This window comes from Thalassophryne amazonica, chromosome 16 (assembly GCF_902500255.1).
Source record: "Thalassophryne amazonica chromosome 16, fThaAma1.1, whole genome shotgun sequence".
Taxonomy (NCBI): domain Eukaryota; kingdom Metazoa; phylum Chordata; class Actinopteri; order Batrachoidiformes; family Batrachoididae; genus Thalassophryne; species Thalassophryne amazonica.
This window is the reverse complement of record NC_047118.1, coordinates 37464637-37492068: the sequence shown is the minus strand read 5'-3', so window position 1 is coordinate 37492068 and position 27432 is coordinate 37464637. Positions and strand designations below refer to the sequence as shown.

At 39.2% G+C, this 27432-nt stretch overlaps 1 protein-coding gene across 18 annotated transcripts in view; it reads right to left on the bottom strand.

The window, feature by feature from the left end:
• nfixb (nuclear factor I/Xb) overlaps positions 1–27432 on the bottom strand; it is a 333084-nt gene that overhangs the window by 223182 nt on the left and 82470 nt on the right. For 7 of the 18 annotated variants that reach the window (XM_034189498.1, XM_034189500.1, XM_034189503.1 and 4 more), the window contains one exon: positions 3205–3736. In XM_034189498.1, the coding sequence (XP_034045389.1) occupies positions 3205–3736 (532 nt within the window). Of the gene's footprint in view, positions 1–3204; positions 3737–4254; positions 4458–4529; positions 5325–27432 lie in introns of those variants that run through there. The other 11 variants (XM_034189508.1, XM_034189512.1, XM_034189506.1 and 8 more) reach the window with 10 other exon arrangements.

The window sequence follows — 27432 nt, the reverse complement described above, 5'->3', positions numbered from 1 at the left end:
CTCCCCGTGTCTCTCACTTCCTCCACATCCTTGAACCATTATTGTTATCATCATCATCAGATGCAATAGAATCACTCATTAAGCAAAAACATAAGATCATTTTTTGGATCAACATCAGTCTGCATTGTTTATTATATTGTGTGTGTGTGTGTGTGTGTGTGTGTGTGTGTGTGTGTGTGTGTGTGTGTGTGTGTGTGTGTGTGTGTGTGTGTGTGTGTGTAGCCAGGTATTTGTCAAAAGGAAATTGTGAAGGTCTTTTTTTTTTGTATTGGAACCTTGCTTTGCAGCTGTGGAGCAGAAGTGCAGATCAGAGTACAGTTCGGTCCTGATGAAGCCGCTTTGATCAGTCCATGCTAGCCTGCCCTGACTGCCCCACCTGTTAGGCTTAAGTCTATAATTGGACAAAAGCAGAAACACATACAGTACTGTAGGGAAGGAGCAAGAGAGGAGGGGGAGAAGGGTGTGTATCTCCTGTTGTGTCAATCAAGCTACTTGAAAGCAGAGCCCCCATACAACTGGTGACAGTGACATCAGTGGGACGAGAGAACTGAAGCACCGCGATGGGGACAGGCGGGTGAAATGGCTGCGATCCAATCATCAGGCCTGGCAACTGATAGCTTCCGCAAGACACAGACACCCTGGAAGGAGAGCTAAGAATAAAACTGTAACACAGCCACCCTAAAGGTTAGAATGGCCGAACTGTCTATCTTTCCTTTGTAAACTCTGGTTAACCTCAGCACTTACAAAAAATGGTGGAATTCCAAGCTGGCAAAGTGGATATTATTCCTTTTTTTTTAAATTTCCTAATAATGTTCTTTCTGTTCCATTTTTGTTGTATGTACAAGGTACTGCACAGACTGCCTTTGAGGCAGCTGTGGAAAAATGCGAGTAGGATCAGAATAAGTTAAACTTCCATTCCTTGCAGCAGTGGACCTGTGCACGTCAGCCTGCAAAGGCACTGAAGGTTTTTGCAAAACAAGTAGCTATGCAGTGCATTAACACAAACCTAAACAAGGGCGGGAAGGATGTGATTTTGACTGTAACAGTGTGTGTGTATGTGTGTGTGTAAGATCTTAGATACATACATTCAAAGGATGATGAGTTGTCCAATGGGTGCATCTTATAGAGATGACTGGCTGCTGAATTCTGGCACAACGCAAAAACAGCTTTACTTTGAGGGGCACCGAGCTGTGTTATGAGCTAATCTGACCCACAGCGCACTGTGGAACAGGAAGAGGCGCTCATGGAGGCCCCGCTAACTCAAGCAGAGTTACACACTGGGCTGAAAGGAGCCTGGCATGGGGTAGTCTGTCACAGAGGAACAGTGAACCTCCCTGCCAAGGATAAGAATTAAGGGCCTGTAACTGTATGCCAGTCTGTGGTAAGAGAGCTCTTCACTGCAACTGCAGAATAAATGACAGGAGGTTTGCGTGCACAATGACACAAGACACCTGACTCGACCTGCAAACAGCTGATCCCACAAAACACGAATAAAACAATAAAAATAAAAAGGGGGGGACTTTAACTGTGCAGACTATGTTGAAAACAAAAACATGTTAAACATATGAGATCTAATTCTAAATAGAGAAGGTTCAAATTATACATGTTAAAAGAAGTGTTGCTGCAATTAATTTGCGATCAAGTAACACTAATTCATGCAAATTTCTTCTGATAGAGCAGAACCAATTTTATCATCGTCATACGACTGCTGCAGTATTACTGAGAACTGACTGATGACTGGACTACGTGATGATTCCTGCAAGAAAAACTGACTTAAGTATGATTTACAGATATATATAGAACAATATTAACAGGCTTCGTCCAGTGTTAAGACACTGTGCATTTTTTAAACCAACAAGGCGTAATAATGCAATCTGCACACTTTAAAATGTTTGTGCTGTGAATGATCAGATTAGCTGCAGTGAAAGTGGATTATTTTTCCATTAGTATAATTTCTGCTGTCCCAAGATCAACTCAATAACATCACATTATAAAAAATTAAGAATTTTAATTGACTGTGGCACAGTATAATATTGTTAATTTGGTATTATTGGTACTGTAAATAATTAGCAGTGCAACCTGAAAGAAAAACATCTTAGTTATAAAAACATAACTACTAAAATGTAAAAAAAATAAAAAAGAATTACGTAGTTCCAATAAGGTCTATAGTTCAATACCTGTTATATATATACATATATATATATATATATATATATATATATACACACACACACACACACACACACACACACACACACAAGACTACATTTTACAATATGGATCATTACCTTCACAAAGGAATAAGTGCAAGTCTGTGTACACTAAAAATATCACAATTCATCACCTCTAAATTAAATTTATGGTTACAGTAGGGGACATGTCTGCCAAATAGCGAAAGATAAAACAGATTTTAAACAAATACAGCAACAGATGCTGCCAGAAAACACAAAAGTCTTTCACAAATATCTTCAGTGTGGCTGCCTGATAATAATTAAGAAAGCCGATGAACCAGGCAGCTTGAACGAGGTGTAACTGAGGGAGTGTTCTGTGTCATTGTGGGTTTTGCGTTTTTGTGTGTGAATACGCTTGTAAATGTGTTCACTGAGTGCCCAGCACAGAAAAGCAGATCGACGGGAGGTTGAGGAGTCTGCACACAGCCTTTCGATGCCTCCTAAACAACATCGGACTGGTTCAACTCTCACAGACCGCCACACAAACACACAAAGCAGAACCCACAAAACACAACACCCTGCCACTAACACAAACTGACAGCACAAAAATATACACATGGATTACAGACACATGACAAAGTGCTCCACACACGTGCATCTCGCTCATGCATGTAAGCATGTGCACGCTCGCAGAGATAAACAGGTTTGCAGATGCTTTTGTTTACAGATGGCGCTGGAAAACATGCACATTTGGATTTAGGCAAATTTGCACATAGATACTTGAACAAATGCACCAATGCAAACATATCTCTGGGTAAACACAGATTTTAAGCATTACTGTCAAATTCTCAGAATCTCTTTGAACCAGATCGAAATGTCTCAAAATACACTTAACTGTCTCTGTAAGCATCAACAGAGAGGCTCAATGAGAGTCCTGACTGTTGGGTTTATAAAGCCTGGCATTGGCTCAAGCTTGGTACACAGTGGACAGCATATTTTGAAACCACAAAGTATGTGTCAACTTCCCACTTACCTGGTGTGTGGACGAAGTAGGCCAAGTAGAGGTCCAGCTCCTTGACTGTCACGCCGATGTGGTGTGGCTGGACACACAGACCGTGATTGGAGCACTGTGGTGATTTCACCAGCCGCTCCCCGTCTGTGCTCTCGAGGGGGCTGCCCTTGAACAGGATGACCATCACCAGGTCCAGTCGCCACACCTTGTCGGCCTGACGAAGGCAGTCGATGCGGCGGATCTTGCCCTTCTGGTCGGGGTTGGAAAGCACGCAGCAGGGGGGCTTCTTTCCTGTGATGGTGAGCACAAAGTCCTCACGGAACTCAGGACGGATGTCCTTGCGGAGCTTGGCCAACAGGCGTGAGGCCCATTTTTGCTTGATCTCTGGCTTCTCCCCAAGCAACTCGTCCTTCACAGCGCGCTCCTCGTCCTTGGTCATCCTCTTTTCATGCTTCTTGAAGTACTTGCGTTTACGGGCCTGCAGGTTGAACCAAGTGTAGGAAAAAGCACGGACATGGGGAAGGAGGGCCTCAATGAAGGGATGAAATTCATCCTGATCAAGGATATGGTGAAGAGACAGAGAAAGAATGCGAAGATATGTTAATCTTAAGCAAATACAATGAGAAAAAGTCTAAACATATATATTAAATTTGTAAGATACATGTTAAAAATGAAAAAATTACAATATTTTCTATGAAAAAGAGACAATGTAGTAAAATGCAAAAAATGTGCAGTGATATTGCTATTTTAAGTATAATAAAAATGACTATTAAATGCAAAATCAGAATGCATAATATTCTAAAATACTTAAATTACAAACCATGACTGAAAATACAAATTACAACAAAAAGTTATTTTCTCTAATTATTTTTTTAAAAGTTTCTTAACTGACCTATGTAAAGGTGCAATGCGACCATTTGTCTCTTTTTCCACACACAAACACTGAAACATCAACAACAAACACAAAATGCATGAAACTGAATTAAATGCAGAAGCAACTGAAAAGCTCAGACAACATGCGCTCCCGGATTTTTGCTGTAAAAGACAAGTTATTCTGCTGAACCATAATACCTTCACTACATATCTCTGGGCAACAAAGCCCAGATCTCGCCAAAGTGTTCCTGTGCCAGGGTTGCCACACACCGGTCGCTCACCACCGCCAAGCTTTGCCGCAACAAGACCGCTGTTGAAATGTGCAGCTAAAAGATCAGCCATACCATTTCCTATCTCTGCTAACATGCAAGGGAGCTCCAACCAGACTCACATTTCCACAACAAACTGAAAGCGGACAGAAATCACCACAGAAAACCACACTGCTAGAGGAAGACAGACGGCCTGGTAGTTACCATTTTGCACTCTCATCATAAATTTGGCACAGCGTTTAAAGTGGAAAAAAAAATCCCCTGCACCAGTTTTTTTTTTTTCCTCCCGCGCTCCCCAATGTAAAGCAAATGCTGGTTTGGCAGGTTGCTGAGAATTAGCAGATGAAAAAAAACTTGGTACTTGTTTAAAAAAAATTATAATTAGCAGATCATGCTGCTCACTAACAAACCGTGGGCCAAAGTTTAAAACCAAAAAAAGAATCCCCCCAAAGATTTTACGGAGGAGTAAATTCACGTTTCACTGCAGTAGGACCACAGCCAGCAGCTAATGAGAAAAAAGCAAAATGAGCGTCTACAAAAAAAACTTGCAGCAAAAAGTTAAAAGATAAAATAAAATAAAATAAACTGTATTTCACAGTCTGCAAAAAGAAAAAAAAGAAAGGAACTTAAGACAACAACGGACAAAGATGCACTCAAAAATAAATTGTCCTTCGTGCTTTCAAAAAAAAAAAAAAAAAACCTTTGGAAAAAAATCCTTGGCAAGGTGTGATTGGTAGTGGTGTCTGTTCTGATCCCTGGGCCCGGCGCAAGACTCAGAAACACACACAGACACACACACACACACACACACACACACACACAGACGGGGGGGCCAGGGAGCGAAGAGCACAGATTAGAAAAAAAAGCCGAATCAATGTTGGAAGAGCGCATACGACCGCTGGCAAAGCCGAGTGCTGCTTCTTTTTTCCCCTTTTCTCTCCAACTCTCTCTCTTTCTCTTTCTGTTTCTCGCTCGCCGTCTCTCGTCCTCTCCGCGTTCTTTCCCTAACCATTGCTTGAGCCTTTGCCAACACGAGTAGGGCCCACCTATTTGGCAACAAGATGCCTGTAGCCCAGCCAATGCGTTAGCTTCAAGAGCTGAAAGGGAGGGAAGAGAGAAAGAGGGGGTGTAGTGGCAATGAGAGAGAGGGAGAGAGAGTGTGCAGAGCAAAAAGAGAAAGGGAGAGAGAAAGAGGGAGGGAGTGGAAGGAAGCGCACAGCACTGTCCGATGGTGCACAAATCGTCACATCGACAAGTTCCACTCTGACACGGAGGCAAAGTTCAACGGAGCAAGGCTTCTCCTGCATGGTTCCCCACAACCTTTAGCCTCCTTCCATCTTTGCTATGGCCACCATTGCATCCACCCCCCACACCCACCTCCCAGCACCCAGCGTCTCTCATTCTCTACCCCGCTTGCATTATGCCACCTTGGCAGAGGATGGCAGAGAGAGGACACACAGCTTCAGAATCCCTCCAGACCCCACCACCGGCAGCTGCTCGTGGGTTTACCACAGCAAACAAAGAGGGAGAAACAAACCCAGGCAGCCACACTCCTCTCACTGAAGCCAGACACATAAATGAATAGCAAGACAAATTAGAGGCAGGAACAGGGATGTGCAAAAGACACATCTAGAAAATGGATACAAAATTTGACGTGAAAGTGACAGGAAACTATGCAAGCTGTGGCTTTCAGACTGCACGACTGACTTGCTACATCCAATGGATAGTGGCAAGCAGAACACACAGTAGACAGCCAACACAATAAAATGTCCAACACACGTGTGAATACTGAATTTGATCCTCCCTTCCTCTTGAATACCCAGGGCAATTTAACAATCGGTCTGTAAGTGGTGACAGGCTGCCATGTTGGCTCATCGTGAAAGGTGTCACTCAGGGTTGCACCTGCTCTGAAGACAGTCTATAACCTGCTAGTGTGAACATATATGGTTGCAAATCACAATTTCATTATGAATTCATGTGTTTGCATTAATTGTTTAATCAGAATATCATAAAAAAGCCCATCTCCATTTCCCAAAGCTCAAGGTGATGACAAATTGTTCTGATCGTATCCAAAATTCCTTTTGTTATTCCCATTCCATTTGTTGTGAAACTGAGAATAATTGCAAGTCCCCACATTAAAGCAGATGCAACCAGAGAGTGCATTTCCATTTGGGGGGGGGGGGTGTTACAAAAAAATGATTAATTTATCAAAACTGTAGTTGAGAACTGATTAACCAATTAACTGTCCAAGCTGTAAACACAAGTGTTGCTGAATCATAGAATGGAAATCAAGGTCTTTGTGACTGCACTCACAATAACAACTACACTCCACCACCAGCAAATCTGGCAAGTCAACGGCAGACAAAAAGGCGGGGCGAGGCGGGGGGGGGAGGGGGGGGGGAATCAGCCTGTGGGAATTATTCTTTTAAGCAAGCTAAAAGAATTATTGCAAAAAACTGTTAAAACTAACAACTCTCCCAAAGTGAGAGGACAGCAATGCAAATTCATCCAGAATTTCTCTGCTTCCAAGCTGACATAAATAAATAAATATTACACATTTCAATTCAATTTATTTTCATTTATATAGCGCCAAATCACAACAAAGTTGCCTCAAGGCGCTTCACACAAGTAAGGTCTAACCTTACCAACCTTGCATCTTTAATAAAAAAAATCTTAAATGCGAAGAATGCGTTTGAATACTTAAACTAAAAAGAATGGAATTTCCACGTGTAACTCCCAACATCCAAAACCCCAATATTGGATTCAATATGAAATGATCTATTATTGCAATTTGTTGTTCATTGTTAACATTTGGCTCAAACTAATTCATAAAGGCACACAGACACAGTTATGTTGCCGCCACACTTCCTCACATAAATAACGCATAAAGTTAATTTTATAGTCATCTCTACCAACCAGAGGAGGGAGGAGGTTAAACAATATCTTAAAATAAATAAAATACATTTTATCATTAACATTACAATTTGAAATTTAGAATTCTACAGTTTTTCAATAATTCTATACAGCTCTGGGTGGACAGACAAAGATGTGCTTTTGCTAAGGTGTGTTCTGTGTGAGTGCAATTAAATTAGGTAGATCCACATGCTGGTCCAGAATGTTTCCCCCCCCCCCCCCACTTACTTTAATCTTTTTTGAAAGTATGGCAAAAGAGATTTGCTTACAAAAATACAGTGATCCAAAGCTACAATAGCAGCACAACATTTGGGAACCGCCTCATGTGAACTCACCTTGAGAAGCATTTATAGACATATAATTATAGCTAAACATGAACAAAAAACATGATCAGTCTCATCAAGTGGCAGAAATAATTAATTTTAATGTCGACTGGGATGCAGATGTGAATTTAGGATCACTGCTGAATATAATGAGGCAGTGCAGATTTTGATCAATTTCTCAAAAACTATGAACCTCATTTTGATACTGGTAAGTAATATGTTAGAGTGAAATACCCATTCTGACAGGAGTAATGTCCACATACTGTATATTTGTACTGCCCTCTCCTCCCATTTCATTTTATTTTTAAGGGTGTGTTAAAAACATTTTTTTCCTCACCATTGTGTACTTATTGATATTTTACTACTTCTATGCAAACTGCAAAATAAAGAACACAGCCAGCTTGCTTTCTGTTGACATAAAGGCATTGCATTTAAAAATGACTATAGAATAAGTGATGCCAATATAAATTTGCATACTTCAGCTGTGGCAGAAGAATGCACTTTACGAATGTGCTCCCTTTAGTTTAAAAATACATTTCAGATTCATTTAAGAGTCACAAAGCCAACATGGCTGCACTATCTTAATGAAATATTGACTCTCACATCATCTGTTAACATGAAGAACAGCACACCCCTACTATCATCCCCAGTTGCTTTGTCTGTCATTGACTGATGCCAAATTTTGATATCTGGCCCAATACTGACACAAAAGAAATATTAACAAAGATAGAAGAGCCAATAAAGAAAACGGGATTAATAAATCTCACTGTTGTGTCTATTTCTCCATCTCCACCTGCAATACAAAAATCCGGAAAGCAGAAAACGCAGCAGGAGATAACTGGCACCTCAATGTAATTCCTCTATCTGCTTTTCATTACAAATTAAAGCTCCACAGCAAATCCTGCCAAAATGCAAATAAACCACCATTCAAATGTCACTGGAATTTGACTACAAGGGGGGTTTTAGTCATTTTTCTTAGCTATGCTGTTTGCCTCCGACATAAGCAAAAAAAAAAAAAAACCCTCACGTATTTATGTTTCCAGGAATAGCTACATTTTTGTTTTTAAAGTGCGAACTGTGCGGTGGAAAAAAATAACGACAGGTCATGTTTCCTCCATCTGCTTTGACACACTGCAGCTCGTTTTATTTCGCCTACGTTTACTCAAGCGCACGTTATTTTTAAGTTAAATACATGGAAAGTGTTTGAGGCTTAATCTTCTTACCTGCAAATTAAATTAGCACCAAATGCGTTTGGCCTTTAGCCTCAAATTATCAATTAGCATCCAGCTAAATCCTCCGTCACGTCTGTCAGAATGTACCGTCAACCTCAGCGCGCGCCGTGTAACACCTGTTGACCTTCAAAATAAAAGTACAGGTCCCGTAAAGGCACCGCAAAAAGCAACACCCGCGGGACAGAAAACTTTACATCTGACGGCTCACACCAGGGCCTAAAAATAAAAAGGACAAATAATCTCTGCGGGGGCTTTTGCTAATAGACCGAAATTCACCCAATTAACACTGATAGTCAAGTCATGGACTATTTTCCACAAACATGCTCCACTTTCTCTGGCGTTTTCAGTTTCAGCCAGGCTCACTAATAAGAAGAAACCTCAGCCAAAACTATTAAAAATGCACCACCACTTTTTTTTCCTCCCTTTTCTCACATGGCACTTAAAAGATAAATACTTAAAAAAAAGTGAAAGAATCGTCGATGGAGTCTGCCAGGAGTGACATGGAAGTAAACATTGTGGAAAAAACGAGCTGCCCCTGAAGCGTACATTTGTGCGACTAAACGCAGCGTCGATTAATGAAGGAGATTAAATTTAAAAAGTACATTATAAATAGCCCTAAAAACTTTAAAATTTAAATGATCATATTTGCAATTTTAATTAGGTGTTTTTAAATTATGATTTTTATATGTGAAGCCTCGATCTACATTTAAGCTTCAGATTCATTTGCAGATTGTGTTTGCAAAATGCTTATTATAAAAAAATAAGGCAGTTTAAAATCTGAATATAAACAACGTAAAACAGGACAAAAGAAAAATTAGTCCGCTGTTTTTCAATGCTTTGCACGTCTCAGCCAGACTTCGGGGTTTGCTGCCAACTTCAGATTAACTCTTTCAGTGAGGAGAGAAAAGAGTCGAAAAACCCACAATGAAAATCACTTTACACTTTCAATTTAAGATTTTTAAACGACAATTTAAAATATTTATCTATATCCAAATTAATGCTTTTGCACGAAGCTAAACAGCCACTCAATTAAAAAAAACCTTTGATTTTTATGTAGATTTTATTTTAGATTTTTTTTTCTGCACTATAATTTAAAATTAAAATAGATGTAAGCAAAATAGGCGTAAGGGGTGGGGGACAATTATCAGCCTTTTAATTTTGGACAATTTAATGCAACATCATTTTTCCCCAGCTCTGAAACATTTTTTGAAATCTATTTATTTTAATATATGCACCTAAAATACTCTCTTAACCACAAAAAAAAAATTACGAAAGTGAAATGTACAACAAAGCTACAAAACATACAGCATGTCATTTATTTTTCTGTTTTTGTAAATCTAATCTGTATCTTTTTTTCTTTTCTTTTTTAGACAACCTTGTCTGACTTTCCAGCAGTGATGAAGGTTTGCTCCAAAGTACAAAATCTGAAGCCAAATAATCAAAAGCCTGGCACGTTGAAGCACATACTTTTTAATGACAAATCCTCGCTTGGATGTTTTATTTTCCAATCAGCAGTCAACCTGTTTTGTATAAATTATTTCAATCATTTTGGGTTTCCAGAACATTAAGAATTTAGATGATTTTCCTATATGGCACAGTGATAAACCTCTCTCACTCCTCCTGACCTGTAATGCCCAGCAGCAGACCTGACTACCCTGCTATGTCCTGCTCTGTCCTGCGGTACCTGACCTCAGCGAGCCTTTGCTGCGTCTCGTTAGACCAATTAAACCATACTCCACATAACCTGAAGACCTTAAAGCCTCGTGGTCCTTCATTAGTGTGTTGGTGTCCTCTTCTGTCCAGCTGAGTGTCCCTGACCCCTCCGGACGGAGCCTGACATCGGGTCCTCCTGACCTAGCTCAGGCCGGTGACACAAAGTCAGAGCAGAGGACCCGAGTGGTTAGAGATAGTGTGGGGAGAGTTACTTAAGAGTGCAAAAATGCTGCACTTGCATGAGTGACGTGCAAAGGTTCTGCACTCCATATATATTTAATTAACAACACTCAGTGGAAGTTTTAAAATGATGCACTATTCTCAAGTTGCAGCATGTGCAGCCTGCACATGAAGCAGACATGTCTTTAGGTTGCAGTGGTCCTGTACTGTAATCACAACAAGCTGCTGCGTTAACCCAACACAGTTATCACACACAGTAATCGCTCCTATTAATAGGTTCTAAAAATGAGGGGACTACATTTAAATTTGCACAACAGGAGGAGGGACCCCCCCCCCCCCCCCCCCCCCCCCCGATCCCACCACCACAACCACCACGCTTCATGTTACTTTCAGTGGTCAGCAAGTGATGCACACATCCACGAAGCCCAGTGCCCACATTGGTTGCACTTATCTGAGTTTACAAACCAGCACGTTACTATGTGTGAAAAATCTGCAAGCAATTTGTGGTGGCCGTGTGCTAACGTGCCCGGGGTGGGCCGGGAAAAAGCAGCCGAGGAAGAGTACATTCCAGCCCCATAGATGGGCTCTGCTGTCCAGTCACACGGCAAAAAACAGTTTCTGACACTATGTGCAGCTTTCTGAACATCTGAAGTCCAATCTCCAACATCAACACACATTATATTAAAGTATTAATTTATAAGTTATTTATATTATATTAACTCTGCAACATAACAACAGGGTGGAGTGTACTTGCTCAAACAGATAACCTGCAAGGCCTATTGTTTTGTAGTTTAAAAAAAGCAAATCTGTTACACAATACAGACATGCATTCATAGGAGGAACACTGAAATTTTAAGTGATTAAAGGGGTCATCTGATACCAAGTTGGTTTTAATCTTATACCGTTACATATGTTTGGGGTTACATGTTAAAGTCCCACAGTTCTATGTGTGAGCATGTATAAAGGGTCCTGCTTTAAGTAAAATTTTGACCAAAACGGCTCATTTTGCACTTCTGTAACATATGTCACACTGGTTTTATTTCTTCAGAGGTTTCATTTACATTTCAAAACATATAAATTAGTTTGAAAAAATAAACAGATTGAACTGTTACACAGACCTTCAACAGTGTACTGTGGTTTATGGAACTCTTAAAGGGGACATATTATGAAAAATAGTTTTCTTACCTTTAACTTAATGTTTTACAGTTACACATGGCATGAGTTTCATGTGAAACACAACAGAAGTTGAACAATTTTAAGACTGTGCATGTGTAAACTAGAGCCCGAGCAATATATCTTGAATATAGTCCAGGGGTGGGCAGCGAGGGCCGAGACACTGCAGGTTTTCCTTGCAACCAATCACCTCAGCAGGTGGATTCTCCCCTGAACATAAACACCTGATCATCAATGAAATCACCTGCTGAGGTGATTGGTTGTAAGGAAAATCTGCAGTGTCTCGGCCCTTCGTGGCACATGATTGCCCACCCCTGATATAGTCAGTAATCTTACCTCATAATATATCGGTTTACCAATAATGTTGGTCAATAAGCTTTTCAAGAATATATCGATATTGCTGTCATTTTTGCCCATATGAAAACTTTTATTTTATTGAATAAACAATGCAGAAAAACACTGGTTGTTGGAAATTATATTTTGTCCCATAGAGGGTGTTCTGATGGTGCCGTTTACAATGCTGTCCAGCAAGGCTTGCATCCCCATCACCCCCTGCTCACCTTAGCTCCAAGAAACAGAGGCAAAGTGACGAACTACCATTCATTTTCAATTAGTGGGCATTTTACAGCAATGAGAGGCAAGCAGTTGCTATGCCGACAGCTACGTGCGGCCAAAAGACATAAAAAGTCAACTGATGCAAAAGCCAAATGATGTGACATGGCAACTACCAATTCGAGTGAAGGCAGCATGATGGCAGCGTGATGGTGGTGTGACGTATGTTGGTTGGTTGTTGGTTATATTATACTTATTTATAATAAAGTTCATATTTAAACTGTGAAATATCAAGCCTTAATTACGTTTCTTTGTCATAAATGTTTGATAATGAAATGGTCGGAATCATTGCTATTTTTATCTATAGATTGGCAGATGTATTGTAATATTTTTGCTCCTAAATACCAGTATTAGCCCCCCAAAAAGCTGTATCAGGTTTTCGTGTCTTGCTGCAAACTGAATGTAGACCTGAAACAGCTCATTTTGACACGTCACAGAAGTCCATATTTTGGACTACTGTTTTTTTTGCGAGAAAATCTCTATGAGCTGATCTAGCTCTATTCAACTTTACCTCCCTGCTATAAACAAATTCATGCCCAAAACAGGTCCTGTTAAACTTTTGTGACATGTCACTGATGTGGATTTTTACTTTCTTTGTGACACATGCTACAGCTAGCCAGGCCCCTGTAGTCGGTGCGGACCAAGGTAGCTTAGCCGCCGTTAGTTCCCCCCTGGCAGATCCCGAGCAGCCGGGAAAGCAGGCCGACTGGGTGACTGTGAGGAGGAAGCGTAGCCCTAAACAGAAGCCCCGTGTACACCACCAACCCGTTCACATTTCTAACCGTTTTTCCCCACTCGACGACACACCCGCCGAGGATCAAACTCTGGTTATTGGCGACTCTGTTTTGAGAAATGTGAAGTTAGCGACACCAGCAACCATAGTCAATTGTCTTCCGGGGGCCAGAGCAGGCGACATTGAAGGAAATTTGAAACTGCTGGTTAAGGCTAAGCGTAAATTTGGTAAGATTGTAATTCACGTCGGCAGTAATGACACCCGGTTACGCCAATCGGAGGTCACTAAAATTAACATTAAATCGGTGTGTAACTTTGCAAAAACAATGTCGGACTCTGTTGTTTTCTCTGGGCCCCTCCCCAATCAGACCGGGAGTGACATGTTTAGCCGCATGTTCTCCTTGAATTGCTGGCTGTCTGAGTGGTGTCCAAAAAATGAGGTGGGCTTCATAGATAATTGGCAAAGCTTCTGGGGGAAAACCTGGTCTTGTTAGGAGAGACGGCATCCATCCCACTTTGGATGGAGCAGCTCTCATTTCTAGAAATCTGGCTAATTTTCTTAAATCCTCCAAACCGTGACTATCCAGGGTTGGGACCAGGAAGCAGAGTTGTAGTCTTACACACCTCTCTGCAGCTTCTCTCCCCCTGCCATCCCCTCATTACCCCATCCCCGTAGAGACGGTGCCTGCTCCCAGACTACCAATAACCAGCAAAAATCTATTTAAGCATAAAAATTCAAAAAGAAAAAATAATATAGCACCTTCTACTGCACCACAGACTAAAACAGTTAAATGTGGTCTATTAAACATTAGGTCTCTCTCTTCTAAGTCCCTGTTGGTAAATGATATAATAATTGATCAACATATTGATTTATTCTGCCTTACAGAAACCTGGCTACAGCAGGATGAATATGTTAGTTTAAATGAGTCAACACCCCCGAGTCACACTAACTGTCAGAATGCTCGTAGCACGGGCCGGGGCGGTGGATTAGCAGCAATCTTCCATTCCAGCTTATTAATTAATCAAAAACCCAGACAGAGCTTTAATTCATTTGAAAGCTTGTCTCTTAGTCTTGTCCATCCAAATTGGAAGTCCCAAAAACCAGTTTTATTTGTTATTATCTATCGTCCACCTGGTCGTTACTGTGAGTTTCTCTGTGAATTTTCAGACCTTTTGTCTGACTTAGTGCTTAGCTCAGATAAGATAATTATAGTGGGCGATTTTAACATCCACACAGATGCTGAGAATGACAGCCTCAACACTGCATTTAATCTATTATTAGACTCTATTGGCTTTGCTCAAAAAGTAAATGAGTCCACCCACCACTTTAATCATATCTTAGATCTTGTTCTGACTTATGGTATGGAAATAGAAGACTTAACAGTATTCCCTGAAAACTCCCTTCTGTCTGATCATTTTTTAATAACATTTACATTTACTCTGATGGACTACCCAGCAGTAGGGAATAAGTTTCATTACACTAGAAGTCTTTCAGAAAGCGCTGTAACTAGGTTTAAGGATATGATTCCTTCTTTATGTTCTCTAATGCCATATAACAACACAGTGCAGAGTAGCTACCTAAACTCTGTAAGGGAGATAGAGTATCTCGTCAATAGTTTTACATCCTCATTGAAGAGGATGTAACTGTAACTTTAACTAGTAATGAGTTCATGACTTTCTTTGCTAACAAAATTTTAACTATTAGAGAAAAAATTACTCATAACCATCCCAAAGACGTATCGTTATCTTTGGCTGCTTTCAGTGATGCCGGTATTTGGTTAGACTCTTTCTCTCCGATTGTTCTGTCTGAGTTATTTTCATTAGTTACTTCATCCAAACCATCAACATGTTTATTAGACCCCATTCCTACCAGGCTGCTCAAGGAAGCCCTACCATTATTTAATGCTTCGATCTTAAATATGATCAATCTATCTTTGTTAGTTGGCTATGTACCACAGGCTTTTAAGGTGGCAGTAATTAAACCATTACTTAAAAAGCCATCACTTGACCCAGCTATCTTAGCTAATTATAGGCCAATCTCCAACCTTCCTTTTCTCTCAAAAATTCTTGAAAGGGTAGTTGTAAAACAGCTAACTGATCATCTGCAGAGGAATGGTCTATTTGAAGAGTTTCAGTCAGGTTTTAGAATTCATCATAGTACAGAAACAGCATTAGTGAAGGTTACAAATGATCTTCTTATGGCCTCGGACAGTGGACTCATCTCTGTGCTTGTTCTGTTAGACCTCAGTGCTGCTTTTGATACTGTTGACCATAAAATTTTATTACAGAGATTAGAGCATGCCATAGGTATTAAAGGCACTGCGCTGCGGTGGTTTGAATCATATTTGTCTAATAGATTACAATTTGTTCATGTAAATGGGGAATCTTCTTCACAGACTAAAGTTAATTATGGAGTTCCACAAGGTTCTGTGCTAGGACCAATTTTATTCACTTTATATATGCTTCCCTTAGGCAGTATTATTAGACGGTATTGCTTAAATTTTCATTGTTACGCAGATGATACCCAGCTTTATCTATCCATGAAGCCAGAGGACACACACCAATTAGCTAAACTGCAGGATTGTCTTACAGACATAAAGACATGGATGACCTCTAATTTCCTGCTTTTAAACTCAGATAAAACTGAAGTTATTGTTCTTGGCCCCACAAATCTTAGAAACATGGTGTCTAACCAGATCCTTACTCTGGATGGCATTACCCTGACCTCTAGTAATACTGTGAGAAATCTTGGAGTCATTTTTGATCAGGATATGTCATTCAAAGCGCATATTAAACAAATATGTAGGACTGCTTTTTTGCATTTACGCAATATCTCTAAAATCAGAAAGGTCTTGTCTCAGAGTGATGCTGAAAAACTAATTCATGCATTTATTTCCTCTAGGCTGGACTATTGTAATTCATTATTATCAGGTTGTCCTAAAAGTTCCCTAAAAAGCCTTCAGTTAATTCAAAATGCTGCAGCTAGAGTGCTGACGGGGACTAGAAGGAGAGAGCATATCTCACCCATATTGGCCTCTCTTCATTGGCTTCCTGTTAATTCTAGAATAGAATTTAAAATTCTTCTTCTTACTTATAAGGTTTTGAATAATCAGGTCCCAGCTTATCTTAGGGACCTCGTAGTACCATATCACCCCAATAGAGCGCTTCGCTCTCAGACTGCAGGCTTACTTGTAGTTCCTAGGGTTTGTAAGAGTAGAATGGGAGGCAGAGCCTTCAGCTTTCAGGCTCCTCTCCTGTGGAACCAGCTCCCAATTCAGATCAGGGAGACAGACACCCTCTCTACTTTTAAGATTAGGCTTAAAACTTTCCTTTTTGCTAAAGCTTATAGTTAGGGCTGGATCAGGTGACCCTGAACCATCCCTTAGTTATGCTGCTATAGACGTAGACTGCTGGGGGGTTCCCATGATGCACTGTTTCTTTCTCTTTTTGCTCTGTATGCACCACTCTGCATTTAATCATTAGTGATCGATCTCTGCTCCCCTCCACAGCATGTCTTTTTCCTGGTTCTCTCCCTCAGCCCCAACCAGTCCCAGCAGAAGACTGCCCCTCCCTGAGCCTGGTTCTGCTGGAGGTTTCTTCCTGTTAAAAGGGAGTTTTTCCTTCCCACTGTAGCCAAGTGCTTGCTCACAGGGGGTCGTTTTGACCGTTGGGGTTTTACATCATTATTGTATGGCCTTGCCTTACAATATAAAGCGCCTTGGGGCAACTGTTTGTTGTGATTTGGTGCTATATAAAAAAAAAATTGATTGAATTGATTGATTGACATGCTCAGTGAGTTGGTAGTCTTCTGTGAGAGAACAACGGTAAAGTTCCTCCTTTCTGTTTGGAAGAGGGGTGTGGCTTGCATAAGCTCCTTTTCATTTAAAGTAAACAGGCACAAAACCATTTTTTTTAAAAAGACAGATTTAAAAATGGTGATGTGTCACCTCAGTGTCTATGTTTTAACACACAGTGAGCAATATTATCCTGCAAAAAAAGGTGTACAATGACCCCTTTAAAGGAAGATCACCCTATCTCTAAAGCTTCTAAAAGGAATTAAGGTCTGAAGCCTGTTTGTGTTTCTATGACACTACAGAGATTTTATAAATTAAAATGAAATACAATAATGCATGTTGAGGCGTGCTGATGTTCTTGGATGAAGATGACAGTATTAATGAGTGTGTGGCGGGAGAACACACTCTTTCAGATGTGGTAATCACCCCGTTTCTCCGTTTGATTGGTGGTATATTCTGTGCAGCTCGAAGCTACACGGGACATTTCGTTGCCCACGTCCACCGCTTGTCACTCATGTCAGCAGACACATATGCCAGATTCCAAGCTGTGCACAAACACAGATAAATACGCGCACATTAGTGGGATTCGGGGCGATTCCTTCATCCAACAGCACGCTCTTTGTAGACAGCGGCAGACGGGGGAGGAGGTTTTCCAGTATGTTTGCATGTGCGCACGTGAGAGACTGGCCATGCCGAGGCAGGCCGACTCAGCACCACCACAGCCATGACTGAGTGTTTTCTCACTGTGCCAGCCAACACACGACTGCTGCTCACGCTGCTGCCAGTGCAGACTCAAACACAGTCACGCTGCCGAGCCGTCGACTCCAAGAAGACATAAGATCCCTTTGGTCATTTTTTTAAACTTCTCTCTGATCACTGCAGCCGATGAGCTCAACATTGCGCAAGCAGATTTGCACTTGTTACCCAATCAGCATTTACAGTTTTTGCCAACAGTTTACACCCAAAAAGCAAATGCATAGACTAAAACTTCAAATCCAAAACTTCTTGTAACAATAGCTAAAACACAATGTGCCGATACCTTAAACACATTTTCTGCTTTGCGCTTTGCTTGCAATTCCTCAACACAGTTGTTGCAGAACATTACACACAGTTTCCTACATTAGACACTGAACTCAAAGATAAAATACCTTGGTATCATTGGGAAAACACTTTTAATGAAAATGCAAAACACATCTGGTGATTGGAAATACTTATGCACACATCTGAAAACACTCACACAGAAAACTCACCACCAATCAGTCTGATCTTTGCACTACAAATAGAGCTCAGGTAAGACATTTTGTTAAACCTGCAAGCATGGAGGCGAGAAGACCCAAAGAGGACAAGGAAGACGAAGACAAAGAGAGACACCGTGGACAAGGACAAAGAAGAGCAAGAAGAAGAAATGTTTAAGATGAAATTCAAGCAAATTTGGTGATTAACCACGTCCTCACACTGAGGGAAGCTGCACTCAAAGGTCCTGTCTCAATGAGAAAAAAATTGATGTAACAATTTGCAGATTTTTTGTTGTTATTTCAGTTTATGTAGTTACGGTTTTTGCCGATTGCTTATACACAATTAGCAAAATTTGGCTCGCTGTGTCAAAACTCTACATACAAGCAAGATAAGACGCAACACTTGTTGTCAAACACCTCACAGCTGTCAAAATAAAACTCTACAATCAAAACCTAAATCTATTCTAAAAATGTCATTCTAGCAACAAAATGATACACACATGTACCATTTTGAAACACTTTCAAATCAACAGCAACACACTGATGTTTTACACAAAACAGTCAATATATTTTTATTTACTTTTTACAATATTCAGCAACAAGTGTTATATCCCTGGGTTTTTTTTTTGTTGTTTATTTGTTTTACAAAGAAACAGAACTTTCTTACAAATACCTAATGAAAGACAGAGTACTGTACAGTTCAAATTCAAAACACAAAACAAAACAATGAAAACAAGTGTTTAAAGTACTGTAGTTTACATACATGGTACAGTACCATCATAATGATATTGCACTTGACCAACTTATGTAACTAGAGAAATCTCGTGGCATTATGAAATAACTCAATTGAAATAACAAAAGAAAAAATATATGCAAATTGTTACATCAATTTTTCTCACTGAGACAACACCTATTTTAGAGTGCAGCTTCCCTCAATGTGAGGCCGTGGTTGATCACATGGTCCATCAAAGTTGCTTGAATTTCATTTGAAACATTTCTCCTTCTTGCTCTTCTTTGTCTTTTTCCTTGTCCACGTATCTCTCTTTGTCTTCCTTGTCTTCTTCGTCTTTCTCTGGGTGTTACCGCCTCCTTGATTGCAGATTTGACAAAATGTCTTACCTGAGCTGTATTTGTAGTGCCAAAGATCAGACTGACTGGTGGTGAGTTTTCTGTGTGAGTGTTTTCAGATGTGTGGTGCATAAGTATTTCCAATTACCAGATGTGTTTTGCATTTTATTACAAGTGTTTTCCCAATGATAACAATGTATTTTATCTTTGAGTTTAGTGTCTAATGTAGGAAATGTGTTTAAGGTATTGTCACATTGTGTTTTAGCTACTGTTACAAGAAGTTTTGGATTTGAAGTGTTAGTGTGCCAAATTTTGCTAAATGTGTATAAGCAATCGGCAAAAACTGTAAAGAGTAACATGGAATATAAAGTCGAGATTCTTTCTTGCCAATGATGAATGTGGCAAACTGATGGAACAGCCAAGTCTTGTATTTAGCTGATAGTGGTTACTTTTTAATCTTGGAAAAAAAAGAAAAGAAATTGCCAAAACTGAAGTGCATGGCTGCCACGTGACATTTGTTTTTATGATTTAATTTGAACCACTGCAATGTATTTTTGAAGAAGTGAGGCTTAAAACAATATACATATATATATAAAGTGAATTCTGTTGGTTTTGTTAGAAGAAATAAAGTACCTTTTCAGGTGCACAAAAAAAACAAAAAAAAAAACAAAAAAAAAACTGATTCCTTTTCAAATCTATAGCCAAACGCACAAAAATCAGTGAATACTGAATTGGTCAACATGTTTTTGTAAAATCATGTGATAGCTCACTCAGAAGAATTTTTTTTTTCAAAATATAAAAGGTAATCACATATTTACAGCATGTTAATACTGCCTGCGTAAAAAACATTTTTAGGCAGGCAGTAGTAAAATCTGATTTGAAATGTCCAAACATTACAATTCCAACAGAAATTAAATCTTTTTTTGTATTGATATTTTTTAATGATACAATTAACTAAACAATTATTAAGCTACAAACTTCACTTAAAATAGAGAGATTTCTTTGTAGGCACACGGCCCGCACTATGTAAAAACATGAATAATAATAATAATAAAATCTTTATTTGCATTGCACTTTCAGCTTATACATTTGAAAATGTTTTACATTAACAATTACACATAGAAACACCACAAGTTAAAACATTACAAATGCAATCAACAACAACAAAAACAGACTAACGGTCAAACACCCATCTTAAACACACTATGACATTTAAAATACCAACATGAATTAAATTAAAATATAAACATAAACAAGGGCTTGGACAGCGAGACAAAAAAATCACAAAACAAAAAAGAGAAACCTATCAAGAGAAAGAAAAATCCGCTTCAACAACTTGATCACGTCCAGATGAGTCCCATATTCTGCTGACAACACCCAAACCCAGAATGTGATGAGACTGAATCCTCTCCCAAGGGGAATGCAACCGATCAAAATGACAGACAAGTCAAGGACGCATTATTCATAACTTAGAGAAAACAGATATGTCTTAAGTGTGGATTTAAAGGACTCGGCAGAATCGGTTTGTTTTATGTCATTTGGGAGACTGCTCCATAGAGCGAGACAAGAGAAAACCTCTGTGACCCCCTGACTTCTTCTTGACCTTAAGAACACATAGTAATCATGCATTATGAGAAGGTAGAGCACTGGCTGGTACGTAAGGTTTCTTAAGCTCTACCATGTAAAAGAAGCTGCTAAAAAACCAATGATGTGAGGCCAAAACTGGGATAATATGGTCACATTTACAATTCGGACTCAAACAGCATTCTGAGCCAAATGAAGACATCTAAGTGTGTGCTAGGAGAGTAAAGGACAAGTTTCATCATGATGTGATATTATATTGATTTTTTTTAGTCACCGATATATTTATTTACTGACATCACAAAGTCTGCCAAAATTTGATTCAATTCAGCAGTGCAGCAAATAAGATAATATTTGCAGAGGAGTCCTGCAAATGGTGATACAAGGAACAAATTCAGTATAAATGCTCCTTAGACATTTCTCTTTTGGAAAAACCAACTGACCTCTTGAATCTGCAGTCAGGTAGGGGTCATTTGAAGAATTACACAGGAGTCAAAATTAAAAGATGTTCCAATCATACTGAAACCTATACCACATTATTTCTGATCATAAAGATTCCATAAACGTATAGTTTGGACTATCTGTGACTGAATGCTATGGAGTTATGGGGTAAAAACAGTAAGAATGGTGGCAAAGGTCAGTTTCAGTTAGTAGAGGGATCAAAAGTTAAAGTTGCTCCAGTTTTGGTCAAAAGTGATGCAAATTATTAGTTGAGTTAACAGAGTTTTAAAAAGGAATAGTTTGCACCATGCTTAGTTATCATGTTACAGGGTAACATATGTCACATGTCACAGAATCCAATGGACGTTGATCTTGTTTGACCTTTATTTTGGAGCCCAAGCATTCAACACTGTCAAAACTATTCCATTTATTAATTCTATTAGCTCAACCAATAATTTTCATCACTTTTTACCAAAATTGAAGCAACTTTAACTTTTGACTCCTGTACAAACTGAAACTGGCCTTTGTCACCATTCTTGCTGTTTTTAACCCCATAACTTCATAACATTCAGTCACAGATAGTCCAAACTATATCTTTTTGTTATCTTTATGATCAGACAAGTAATGTGGTGTAGTTTTCAATTTGATTGGTGTAGTTTTTAAATTTTGGCCCCTGTGTAATTATTCAAACTTAGCTGCCAATTAAAAATTCAAGTGGCCAATCAGGTTTTTCATGTCTAAGGAGTATTTGTGCCAAATTTGGTGCTTGTCTCGCTATTTGAAGGATTGTTTCAGTTATCTGCTGCACTACAGGGACCTGAGTTCAATATATGGTGATATCATGCCCATTATCTGCCTGGTTCTAGGCCGCTAAAACAGAAATGTGACTCCAATGTGCCATCAGAATTTCAAAATAATGATGATATGGAGCCACGTTTTTACTTTCATTGATTTCATTTGATCGCTGATTGTTATGTGCTTCCCATAGATATATTGTGACACCCGTAGTGTAATCAATAATCAATTCTAGATGAAAGAACAGCATGAACCAATATCTCTAAGCCAGCCATGGACAGAACAGGCAGAATCTTTGTGATATTGCTCAAATAAAATAAACACATTCTTTATCATCTCTTTTATACACAGATTAACAGACAATTCAGCATCCAAGTTCACCCTAAGAATTTTAACATTATTACTCTGATGAATGACACAAGCACCCAATATCACAATGTTAAATGATCATCCACTTAGACAATAGCTGATCAACAATTAATAATACAATTATTGTAAAATGTCTGATTAAATATGACCCAATTTTCTAAGAAAGAAAATGTAGTTTTATCATCTAAAAAATAAATAAAGGTGAAGAAGTTATATTTTTAAAGATTAGACAGTTCACATGTTTTCATTATTCATCAGAATTGTTGGTTAAAATGTTGCTACACTGCTTTTTTATTTGTTAATAGGGTAATGTTTTGTCATAAAAGATTTGATATTCAGAAGCTTTTCTTTATTTTTGATATTTTTATTTTTTATTAATGAATTTTATTTATTTTTTTATTTTTATAAATAGAATGTCTTGATTTGTATCATCTGATACTTAAATCACAAAAAATCTGATTCATTAAATGGCTCCAAGCAGATATGGGACAGACTCTGACCCCCCCGCTGACCCTGAACAGGATAAAGCAGGTATAAATGATTGACAGGTAAATAATTAACAACAGAAGACAGGCACTGTTTTACCAGGCGGCTTTCACTTTGTCAGTTAAAAAAATACATAATCAAAAGAACAAAACATAATACTTTTGAACTTTAACTTTTCAGCATTTTCTATCACACTGATTGTAGAATCAGTGTGATATAACTGGATTGTTGGTTTTTTTTTTGTAAGGACAAGAAAAAATATATAAATCAAATCAATTTTGATCAAATACAGTACCAAACATGTCATAATTTGATTGTTCTGTTTCATATCTTTGTGATGTGAATGCTTCATTTATTTATTCATTTCCCCCAATTGTGAAATCAAGCAGCTGGAATACATCACTTTTGGCTTCAGTCATGTGACCAAATGGCATTTTTTTTAAAACATCATACAAAAGAAAATCAAAAGATTGAAAAGAGATGAAAAGAAGCACAATTCCAGATTGTCTGAAAGTTAAGTATCTAGGACTGATTGATGTTCAATAATTGATATTATTTTTAAAATGAAGAACATGTTCACATTAATATGGTCAGCTGAATATAATTTTAATTAAATGTTTGTGTATGTTTGTATGGAGGGAATAGAGCTACAACAATTAATCCATTAACTGATTATTAACTGACTATTAATTGATTAATTATGTTAAGTAATTTAAAAAAAAATCCAAATCTCTGATTTCAGTTTCTTGAATGTGAATTATTTTTTTGGTTTATGTTATTAGTTTTCTTCACTCCTCCCTGGCAGTAAATTGAATTTATTTGCACTGCAGACAAAATAAGACATTTGAAGGCATCATCTTTGGCTTTGGGAAACATGAAAGTAATCTGTAGTCACAGCCCTGATAGGGGACAATAATATTTTTTTTTCTTTTTTTTTGCTTGTATTAAAGAAAATAATTGATATGCAATGTCACGTTCTGATCCATAGTTCTGGAGCAAACTGCATGTATTGATAATCCATTGCAGGATTCACACACCTGATAGGTTTCATGAATATCTATATATTAAAAAGATAAGCGGCCCTGTGAACGTATACAGGTGCATGCGTATGCTTATGTATTTTGGGTCAAGGATGAACGGCGTGAAAATGGAAAGTTGATAAGACTAATATTTTTGGAGAAATTAGGGATATTAGGTAACAACAGTGAACAATGGACGTTGATAATTACATTCTGGACTCATACGCCATTCCAGCAGGGGGCAGTAAATCATCTATATATTAAAAGCGAAGTGGCCTCTGTGAAAGTATATAGGTGGGTGTATGTGTGTACCTTCGATTATGAGAAACTGAGGAGCGCTGACATTTGCCGTTTCGTATGCTTATGTATTTTGGGTCAAGGATGAACGCCACCATAACAGAACATCGATAGGACTAATATTTTTGGAGAAATTACAGGTATTATATAACAGTGAACAATGGACGTTGACAATTACATTTTGAACTTACACGCCACTACAAATCATTATAGAAACTTTGCATAATGTATGACCACCCTTGAAAAACGTCAGCTACCTATTTTATAAACAATCTAGAGCCCGTGGATCCCCAACGGCACTAGTAAATTAATTACTTTAGAAGAAATTGGCCAAAATACCTCATTTATATATCATAATCCATCTATCCATTTTTTAACTTGCTTATTCCAGTTAAGGGTCATGGTGGGTGGGTCACTGGGCAAAAGACAGGATTCACCCTGGACAGGCCGCCACTCTACTGCAGTACATCATGTCACAAAAAAATTAAAACCAATCCAGGAGCCACATCTAGATCCAGGCCAGCCCCAACACTGAATCAGGTCTTGTTTGTACCAAGTCAAATCCCAACAATAAAAGGTCTGTGAAATCTGTCTGTAACTGTCCGAGTTACCTTGTCCATAAACAGACAGACAAATGATATTGAAAACATAAACTCCACAGAGCCATACAAATAAACATGTCTTTTTTGAATCAACCAATAACATTTTTGGTTGGAGTCTATCATTATGTTGGATACATTTCAAATGAGAAACATCTCTGTAATGATGCTCTGAAAACATATTTAATAATGTTGCATCAGCATTGTTAATCAGCAGAGGCAGAGCCTCAAATTAAAAGGACAATTAAGGTTTGCGGACACAGAATATCACTCAGTTGCAGCCACAGCCAGGTACAGACAGAGTGCCCAGACTCGCAAGCAGTGCACTCTGGCTCATATGGACCTGAATTAACAGGTCTATAACAAATCATGTTCCATTTCACTGCTGACTACATCATGACTACAAAACAGCACCAGGACCACCAGAGACCCAAGGGGACCGGCGGCGCCGTGGCTTTGAGCGCCGTTGGCCGCCCCTGTGCGCTCGTCTTCCCGTAACTGTGAACACATCTGCATATGGCATCACGTTAAATCAGGACCGGCTGTAACCCCGGATGCTCACAGAGGAAGGGTGGAGAAAAAGCCGGACTTGATGAAACAGACAGGATAGAGACTTCCCTAAATTGCATTGATTGCACTCAAAAAGACATATGTGCAGCGACAATCACAGTCCAGGCCAAGAAAGAAAGAAAAACTCCATCCCAAATAAAGGCTCCAGGAAAGTAAAGCCCACTACTAATGCGCTGTTGAACGCTTTGCAGTCAAACAAATAAAAGGGCATTCTAGCACACAATCAAACCAGAGATTTAGCCTGCTCTCCTGCCAACAGCTAGGGACCTCCTCTTTCTGAACAAGGGATGCACTATTGACTACACCCGTCTCCCCGCCCCCAACGCACCCCGTCTCTCGCTCCAGTCTTCCCTCCCTGCCAGTCTGAAAGGCGTGATGCCAACCTTTTCCACCACTGGGCATGCTGCCCTGGCCTTTATGCAAATGCTCTGCCGCCATCCCCAACTCACAACCCCCAACAGGCTCACCCTCCGTGTCTGTGCACGAACACTTATGGCCTCCTGTCTATACATTCTTTTATCTTTACACTTTTCCACTCAAACTGGGCACATCGCTGATTTTAACAATGCCCAATCAAAAATATCACAACAAGGCTTGTAGGCCTGTACTCTGCTTTATGCCTGTTGGGGGCAAAAAAAAAAAAAAACACAGACTAGAGGCGAATATTTGACAGAGGTGTGGTTGCATGTGTCTGTACGAGCCCTGATAAAGAAGGACATCTTCTGGCAAGAGAAAAAAATAAATAAAAGCAAAGACCAGAAGGAAAAGCAGGGATACGGCAAAAGGAAGCAGAAAGAAGGGATAAAAGAAGAAGGGGGAAAAGATTTCCTGCTTTTTGCATGACATTTCCATTCATTAAAACATCTTTAGGGCCATATAAGGGATACGTGCTCCCTTGTTTTACTTGTAGAGATGCACATTCACAAAGAAAATGCATTCTGCTGTTACGTGTAGACACCCACCGCGGGGGTGGCGATTCAAATAAATGAGCTAATAACAAGGGTGATTAACGAGGCATCACCAGTAGAGTGTCGAATAAATGGGAACAGGAAGAATACTAACCGAGGGCATAAAAATTAATTCAATCAGTGTTGCAGACTCGATAAAACAACTACTGTGTAATACATAGTTCTAGTAGTAGACCCAGGTTTCAAGTATCACAAAGGGCTTAATGTTTGTTTCTCGTTTCCTAATATACTTAAAAAGTTTAAATCCTTATGTTTGAATAATGAAAAATACTTGTGACTTTATTTGATATTAATTAGTATTTCCTACAATTAGTATTTTCGGCCATGTTTCTGATGAGTAATTGTCTTTTGTTTTTTGCTTTTCAATGGTTGCCATCTTCTTCCTTGTTCCTAATAGTGGTTGGAAAACCAGTTTATAGCTGCTGTACCGCCACCACCAGTCCAGACGTGACATGTCAGCAATGAGTGAAATGCATGAGAGCCAATGATACGCACATTCCAGCCCACTAGGGGGCAAATACTGAAAAGGGAGGAAATGCGGAGTGTTTTTCCCTATCCTGGTAACAGCGTAGTGCTTGTGTCAACTGCGTTACAGTCAAACTCATATTCACAAAGTCCCTTCAGCTGCTCCTTTGTTTTGACTTGGGGTCAGCACACATTTTACGCCGAATACCCTTCCTGACTCAACTCCATTACATAGAGAATGGGCAAGGGTGACTAAGGAGCCTTCCACATTGGAAACAAGCACACTTAAAGGGGAACAGAAACGCCCACGGATTATTTATAGTATGAATAAACACAAAAATACATTCTTTTGATAAAGTTCAAGAAACACTAAAGACCATAAAACATCAACAGAAGACCTTGTTTTAGTCGTGGTCTGAGAGACTTTGACATCAACTGGCTGCCGCCATTTATGCAGGTCAGGCGGGTGACATCACTGGTTGGGGGTAAGATGAGTGTTCTGAGATTCCCTGCCAGAGGCATCAACAACAAGGTTATATGTG